The 9,171-nt window shown below is 32.5% G+C and overlaps 1 protein-coding gene across 1 annotated transcript; it reads left to right on the top strand.

The window, feature by feature from the left end:
• Positions 1-484: 484 nt before the first annotated feature.
• LOC145797322 (uncharacterized) lies at positions 485-1,426 on the top strand. Its single transcript, XM_082884147.1, has 2 exons — positions 485-736; positions 827-1,426. The coding sequence occupies exons 1-2, from the start codon at positions 485-487 to the stop codon at positions 1,424-1,426; spliced, it is 852 nt and encodes a 283-aa protein (XP_082740273.1).
• Positions 1,427-9,171: the final 7,745 nt, after the last annotated feature.

The raw sequence follows: 9,171 nt of genomic DNA, 5'->3' as shown, positions 1-9,171 counted from the left end.
GGTTTTCCATTTCTTCCTTAATGGTTTGAACCTACCGGTCCTCCCCTTAACTGTTTGAACCTACCGGGCTTTTTTACTGATTTTTTTTCCTTAATTTTTCTTTTACTGATTTGTTTCCTACTATTTAAATACAATGTTAACTGATTTTTTTTTTATTATTTGTGGTTATATTTCTGCTATCTGAATGTTTTTTTTTAGTGGTTATATTTCTGCTATTTAAATTTAATTAATCTGCTACGTACTTTTTTCCTCGAAATAAAATCATATGTTCTTTTTTCTTTATCTGTGTTCTCCTTCAAACCATTTTGCGCTGTTATTCTTGTATATCCATCGCAGACTACTTTAAAATACTCTGTTATGCTTGTATATCCATCCCAAACTAGTTTAAATATAATTTGTATGTTTATAAATGGATGGAAATAATTCCGATGACAATGAGAACACCAAAATGTGAACGCCCAGAATTGAAACGAAATTAATAAATATGTTGAGAGATGAGGTTAGAAACAATCAAACAACGGGCCGTACTACTTCATGGACAATTAGGCATTGGAATAATTATGCAAATCAGTTGCACAACATATATGGATTTCGGTATACAGGTGTCAAAGTGTGCCAAAAATATCAGCGATTGAAAGCTGATTACCAGACATTTAAGCGACTGCAGGCACAGACTGGTCTGGGATGGGATCCTATTATAGGCACTGTTGTTACACCCGATGAATTTTGGGATAAGGTTTTCCATTAATCTGTACTATTTTCTAATTTTATTTTAAACATTTCATGATATATACAGTGCTTAATTCTTGTTTTGTAATTGTTGTAGGCTAGCAGAAATGTGAAGAAGTTTAGGACAAAAGGGTTTGAATATTTTCAAGAAATGGCAGAAATTGTTGAAAATTGTTGTGCCACAGGGGCCCTGTCTCGTGCATCCACACAAGGACCCCTTGACTCAAAAGAAGAAGATGGCATGTTAAATAAATTTTGGAACGCTGATGCTGGTGGAAGTAACGCTGGTGGGAGTAATGCTGGTGAGGCCATTCTTGTTGACTTATTCGGGGATGAGTATATGGATCCAGCAAAGGGCAAAAGTCATAAGAGAGGCCCTGCAACCAGCCAAACTGACAGTGGTCGTTCCAAAAAGTCACGGTCAAGTGGGTTTGATGATGTGTACGCAGCTTGCACATCCTATGTACAAGCCAAAACAGGACATTCACGTGCACGAGAAAATGAGACTGAGGCTGTAAGTGCAGGTGGTGATGATTATTCCCTTGATGCATGTCAAGATGCATTGCCTGAGCTTGGGGACATACCACCGTTGCAGTACGTTAGGGCACTGACACTATTCAAGGACAAGGAATGGCGAAGGTTTTTTATGCGCACTCCTACCCATTTGCGCCTAGCCATGATCCTCGCTTTGCAGTGAACTGAGAAGTTCAGTTTTGCTTGTGTTAGCAAATCTTCTTGGCTGAACTGTTTGATGATTTCATTATTCCTGATTTGGTTTTTATTATTTTTTTTTTCATTCCATCATATGCTCTTTCCTTTTCTATGTTCGTATGTATCTAATTTGCCAAGTAAGAGTGAATCATATTGAGAAGATAGTTTTACGTTTCTCCCCGTAACAATTGGTCGAGTAATGAAATGTTCATATGCTTGTTCATGATGATATGTTGCAAAATCATTAGTTGGATAGCCATCATGTTGTTGCTGTGGTAGTGGTACAGGGTTTGAGGATTCACCAAGTTCGGGCCTGGTTTGTTTTGTTCTTGGCATGATTGTTCTTGGCATGATGACTGCAAAAGTGAAAGAAAATTGTATATTAAAACATATGAGAGGTAAGAAAAATATATGAAAAATATATCAACCATTAGTACATTTTTGTGCATACAAACTTATTTTTATGTAAAAAATAAATATAAAAAAATTTGGTGACAAAATTTAATTAGGCAGATGCCATAGAAACAGATTTTTATACAAAAAAAAAATCATAGGGAATGATATTTCTCATTTATATTGGGTTTGTTTCATACAGTTTATTATAACTTAGAAACTGATAATCAGAAAAATAAATGATAGTGTGACAAAATTAGAATAGAAATCAGAAAATATAACAGATGAAAATGGAACAGATATGAAACAAAGCCAACAGATACGGAGTTGGAATGGTGACTGGGCCGGGATGACCGGCTGGATGTCCCGTGGGATGACCGGCCGGTAGACCGGTGGGATGACCGCCCGGTTGTCCTCCTCTTCCCCTCCCTCACTCCCTCTGAAGCTAATATTTGAAGCTAATATGAAGATGAACTGGTATCAAAACTAACTTGTAAATTATAGAAGTGGAGAAGGAGGACCTAATGAGATGGTGGATATGCTCTATTTCTCTAATTTTTGTTTTCTGATGTACCTGGAGAAGGTGTTTCTGAGATGGTGAAGTTGGTGTGGTAAACGGAATGAGATTCAGATTTAATAGAAAGGGTGAGGTTCAAAAGGTTCATGTTGTATTTTTTTTTATTTACTTTTTATTTGTTAAATATTATTTATTTTTAATATTATTACTTTTTCAATGATATCACATCCGTGTACTGAGTACACAGCTGCAGCCTCTCCTTTTTCTTTACCTCAGTGTTGAACACACAGTTATGAAACAATAGGGGGTAGGTAGTAAGTAAGTGAAATTATTATCTTACCCTTTATATTTTGTTCTATGTAACCACTTTCCATTTAAGTCAAGAGGGGCATAATAGTCATTTCGTATGTCAATTCCCACAATTATATGAGCTCAACGGGTACAATAATGCATTGCATTTCTGTTACCACATCTAGACGAAATTCATAACATGTAATAAATGGAAAAAAAATTGATAATGTTTTGTAAAATTTACGTTATGATTTGTATTTTAAAATATTAAATTTAGTGTATTTATTCCTTCTTTATTAATATGTATTTTCAAAAGTTGTTGACTTTAACAAAATGTTAGAAAAAAATTAAAAACGTATTTTACAAATGAATTGATAGAAAAATTAATTGGCAGAAAATAATTGACATAGGTTTGTTTTAAAATGAAAAAATTATTTCGAAAAAACAATTATTCAAAAAAATTACAAAAAAAAAATAATTGACAAAAAAAATCAAATTTTAATTTCAGTATTTTAAAAATAGTTTGGTTATTATTGTTGATAAAAAATATGGATATCTATATATGAGTTGTGTGTTTGATGATAAATTATTTGTTGAATTAAGTTTTGAAAATTATTTTTAAAACACATCACCAATCAAATTTTCACTTTCACATGTCACATCAAACTTTCAAAACTTAATTTAACATACATCTTCAAAACACAATTCAACACTTTATTTAAAAACCATAACCAAACAAATTTTCTATACTCAAATCATAATTCTACAACCCACAAACTCAAAATACAACTCATACTCTCAAATCACATTTACAAAACGCAACCAAACACAGGCTCAATGTCTTATATTATTTTATTAACTAAAGCATGTGAGAAGTTTATCAGTGTTGGGTAGAAAAACTCATTGCTATATTTATTATACCAATCATCTCGGTTGTTCAAACATACATAGTGTTGAATGTCCGTTGGGCTAATCAACAATGTTTCAACTCATAAGGTGTGTAACAAAATATTATAAGTGCATAAGGCATTATCTTAATTACCACTTGTTCAATAATTTACAATTTTATATTTTAATATCAATAGAACAAAAGATTGACAAAAAACAAAGTTAAAATTGGACAAATGTAAATCAAGGCTATGCCCTAGTTACACAAAACATCATCATAAAATAAAATTCATACTTATACGTTTCATGCATCAGAATTGAGAACCATAGGGTCTGATACCAATTGATAGAAAACTTTGCGGAACATAAACTAAAAGTCGTTAAGGATTCAATTCTATACATGAAAACTATATGAATTTCTACTATACAAAATAAGTATATACGTACCTTGATTCATGATAGTATAAAAACCTCTTTTGAGAAAGAGAAACCTTGAATAGAAGACCTTGATCTTTAAATTCTTTATTTGTCGAAGATCTTCAAACCATTTCTCTCTCTCTAAGTGATGGAGCTTTCTTGTGGTGACAACTTGAGTTTTGTGTTAGACAGTGTGGTTTGAGACCTTACACTACTTATACTAGTAATCTTCTCATCAAAGAATCCATTCATTCAATGAACCTCATTAGATAGATTAATGTATCTTCTACATTCATAACAAATACATAATGCGTCTCTAAGATTCATTCATAATGAATCTATTACATTCAATGCGTTGACACTATCTCCGTTAGTCTTCTATATATTATGTATATATAGGTGCATTCTTTAATAATTAGTCACCATCTAATTGATGCTTAATAAGATGAATCTAGTATAATCATGTATAAGTCACATTAAGCCATATTTAGGAAAAATTCTTAGAATGTTAACACAAGAATGTCTTTTTCGCCTGAAAATAAAGGGCATATGCTAACTTGTATGTCCTAAATAAATGTAATTATATTTTTTATTACGATATTGTTTGATCTTATTCATATTAAACAATGATATATGTATAGATGTTTTTTCTGTGTTACCCACTGAAGTTCTTCCTTCAAAGATTTCCACATTTAGTTTACTTCGAGATTTGAAGATTGAGTTTTTATAAATTTCCTTAATTGGAATTTTTGGCATTTTCCAATCGTTTATAGAAAATTACGGTTCTTCAATTTCAAATGATTCACTTTCTCCTTTCTTAGGAAAGATCATTTCATTCTCAGCATCTAAATCTATTTTCATCATAAAAATAGTTCTAGTTAAAGTTTCCTCTAAGCTTTGTTCATTATGTTCATCATAACTATATTTATCTTCTGATTCATGTCTTGGCATTAGTTCTTTTACTTCATCGTCATATTCTATTTCATGTAAGGCCCTCAAAATAAAACATAAAACCCCACATTCTTGACATGCATTGATATAAGAGAAATAAACACTTTTCTATTCATCAGAGTAATCCTTACAAATGTATTACATGTTGACAACAAAAGTAAATGCCCAACGGCTTACAACTTTTCAAGCCAACACTTGGTTACACAAAAGAGAGTACTAACTCATATCATATTAAGCCCTTGGCCTGAATTTACATGTAATACAACAAAAAGTAACAAAATAACAAAAAGAGTCTTCAACTCCCAAAGCCTTCCAAGCTATGTTCTTGGAGGTGGCATATCACCTGGACCTGAAAATGATGTCCCATATATGGTAAGCCACAGCCCAGTAAAGATATACTAAACCAAATATAAGCAATGACTAAAATAATAGCATTAGATAGATGGTTAACACTTATAAACAAATTATAGCACAATACAGTTCCATGACACTTGTGTCCATGTTACATTTCACTTTACTCATCCAAATCATTTCATATACATGGCTCAGAACCTGACCAGACAATTCAATGAGACTATAACTCATATACTAACACTTCCATATTTCACAATAGGTACACATATTTGCTGTATCAATATCATATTAAAACACTTCCATACTTCATATATGATATACAGATTTACTATATCAATACTTCAATAGATACACATATTTGCTGTATCAATGGAGTCCATCCCCTATCTCCTCCCAAACAATGTCCGGTTTAGAAGTCCATCCCCTATCTTCCCCTAAACCGTGGAGTACATCCCCTATCTCCTCCCACACAACGCAATGTATATAAACACATATCATATACAAGGTCAATCAATACATAAATTTGATGTATTATTCCAACTGTCATATTCGATGACATATTCAATGTGATTAGTTTCGGTTTTCCCTAATCAACGTACAGTGTCTACAACAATCAAGACTATCCTCCACCGATAGCCCAAAGCAGTTATTTCTAAACAAATAATAAATGCATCAACAGATATGATATCAACATTTTCATAGATGAGTGATAAATTAATCCAACTACACCATTTAATCCCATAATTTCCCAATTTCATTATTCTCAACTCAATTTCACATTTTCCCAAATTAATTACAATTAGGGCATTTTCCCCATTTTTCCAATAATAGCCCTAAGGCTCATTTTTCTCCCATAATCCATAAACAACCTCTATTTCAAGTCCATAACACAAATATGACTCAAACATGGAAAACCCCTCTTTTAAAAATTACAAAACAAACCCTAACTTTTCTAAAAATTGCCCAACAACCCCAACATATCAAAATGCCCAAAATTTATGACAAAACTCATAGGATGGAGTAGGGTATCTCTACCTTGAAGTGAGGAGCTCAAATGGAGAAGATGACCAAAACCCGAAGTGCTCCAGATCCGAGATTGTTCAGATTAAAACGAAGCTCAAGCCACCCTCTATCTTTTTTACAAAGGACTTAGGGTAGAGACACACCTAAACTAGATGAATCCCTAGAGAGAGAGTATGTAGAGAGAGGGAGAGAGCTCGGATCTAGGGTTTGCAAAACAAAAGAGATGAAAAAGTGAAGTGTTTACCCGCTGCTACCTACTGATATAACACAAGCTCGCTCGAACGAAGGAGTGGTCGCTCGAGTGACCAGACACAAAGAACCCTCGCTCGAGCGAAGAAAGTCTCGCTCGAGCCAACAATTCGAAGCTTCAGGTCTGCAACCCAGAAGCACGCTCGAGTGACAGAATACTCGCTCGAGCGACAAAACCCAAAACATACACCTCGCTCGCTCGAGCGAAGGAAAGCTCGCTCGAGCCAAGAAACACAGCTCTCAGGTCCAGAATCAGACGCAAACGCAAGCTCGAGTGAAGGACTTCTCGCTCGAGCCACCAGATACAAAACTCGACTCTCGCTCGAGCGAAGGAACCCTGGCTCGAGCGAAGGATCTAAAACACAGAGCTCGCTCGAGCGACATAGTCCTAGCTCGAGCGAGACACCAAAAACTAGGCAGCAATTATTTGCTCCCAATCACACCAAACCTGTAACAAATCTGCCCAACACATCCTATAACTCAAAAATAAGGAATCAAAGGATGACATCACGACATATACAACAACAAGCTCCATGGAACCTAAGTCCGGATACAACAACCAAATGGGGAAAGACCGGGATCGCTATATTTCATATCCCATATTGATTCATACTTTTTTTTAAAAAAATAATATTTGTTTAACATATTGTTTTCTTTGTTTGTTAGGACATTTATTTGCGAAACGTCCTTTTTTCCCACAAAATCAACATTTGCATTCTTCAGAAGATTTTCCTTTTGGATATGAAGGCTTTTCATCTTTTGTGAATTCATTAGATTTTTTTTGTAATATATCTACCCCAAGGTTTTGGTTTTCTTTATAAGGATTAAATATTCTTTTTTGAAATTTTTTTCATATTTTCACAAATTTTTTCTTCTTAACCAATGGTTTGGATTTTTTGTCACAACTATAGCTTTCTTACATTCAGTTTTTGAACAGCAACTATAATCCATATATGCGTTTTCCATGTCTTTTATAGCTTGTAATTCTGCATAATATTTATTTATAACTTCTCATACTGAAACTGTTCGTCTACCTAAAGAATCACATATTTGATTCTTTTCCAATAGCCTTTCAAACTCTTTTTGAGATAATTCATCGCATGATTTAGGAAGTTTGGCTATAAATTATTTTTGCCAATGAATAGTATCTTTTAGGTCTAGTTTATAGAACCATTTTTTGTATTTGCAAGCATGATTTTCAAAATAGCACATATCACATATTCGTATCTTAGTTAGCTTTGTAAATGCTATTTTTTCTTGAATTCCCAATTGGCTAAGGGTTGTTCTACAAAATTCTCGTTTAAGATTATATACCATAAACATGATACTCCCTTCAGTAGTAGTTAAAGCTAACCATTGAGCTTTTATGTTATCATCATCTGATAGAGTAGCCTTTACAAAAGCATTTAGACCTTTTGCGTCTATAGCTTGTCCAACTACTACAATTCTCACTATTTGAGACCAATTATCTATAACCTATTCTATGTTAGTTACATAGTCGAGATCAAGATATATTTCATATTTAGTAACAGACTCATTTTTTGCAACTTTAGGAATAAAATCATATTTTATACAAGTTTTTAATGGTCATATTTTTCCAAACTTTAATTCCTTCTTTGAAGGTTTTTCTTAATTATCTCCAAAGATATTCACAAAATTGGAATTTCTCCAAAAATCGAAATTTTGAAACGTTTTTTTATTTTGGATATTTCAACTTTTCTTCTGGATTGATAGCGTTGTTCTTTTAAATTAGTTGGATCAATAGAAACGCTTACTAGTTTTTTAATCGATTTTTCTCTTTCATAATTATCCATATATAGATTTAAATATTTTTGAAGATCTTCCAAGGGTATTCCTTTTACAAGATTTATTGGTGCGGATGTACCACTACCATTCTGATCTTTTTTATCTTTTGCAGTTTGTTTAATAACCATAAAAGAATTTCCAAATCTTTTAATAAAATTGTCTTTTTGATTTTTAAGAGAAATTTCTTTTATTTCTCTTTACTCTTTAGATATTTTAGTAATCATAATATTTTGATTTCTGCAAATATTTAAATTTTATTTACTCACATCCATTAGACTATTTAATAATCATGTGATTTCAGTTTTACTATTTCCGTTATCAAGATGTATAAAAAAATTTACATTTATTATATCTTGCATTAAGCATTGAATTTTCATATTTAAAATTGTTCATAAATTCGATTTGTAAGCTGTGATACCAAGATTGAGGATCTCACAATGTTTTACAAGTGAAAGCAAAAAATTTAAAAACTTAAACTAAACTTAACAGCTTAATTATAAAATTATACTAAAGTTTTAGAGTTGCCTGTAATTTATAAAACTTGGGATTAGTAGAAAGATGAGTTGGATTGTTTGATAAGTAGAAAGATGATGTAAATGAAGAGGTGAAACCCAAGTAGTGGTCTTTTTAAGTGTGAAAGATTGGTGATCTCAATCTTTATTCGTTTTATATATAAACTCTTAAAATGTGAGAAAAAAATTATAAATAAATATTAAGAGAGAAGATCTAAGGCATGTGAGTCAAAATTTTAACCTGAAATATAAAAGCAAGTATCAATTCCGGACTTGATGGGCCGGGCCTACTTTCACAAAGTGAGATGACAAATCCATTATGGACCCAGT

The sequence above is a fragment of the Camellia sinensis genome, chromosome 1 (assembly GCF_055761805.1).
Source record: "Camellia sinensis isolate YWXY chromosome 1, ASM5576180v1, whole genome shotgun sequence".
In the NCBI taxonomy this organism is placed as follows: domain Eukaryota; kingdom Viridiplantae; phylum Streptophyta; class Magnoliopsida; order Ericales; family Theaceae; genus Camellia; species Camellia sinensis.
This window is presented reverse-complemented; position numbering and strand designations above follow the sequence as displayed.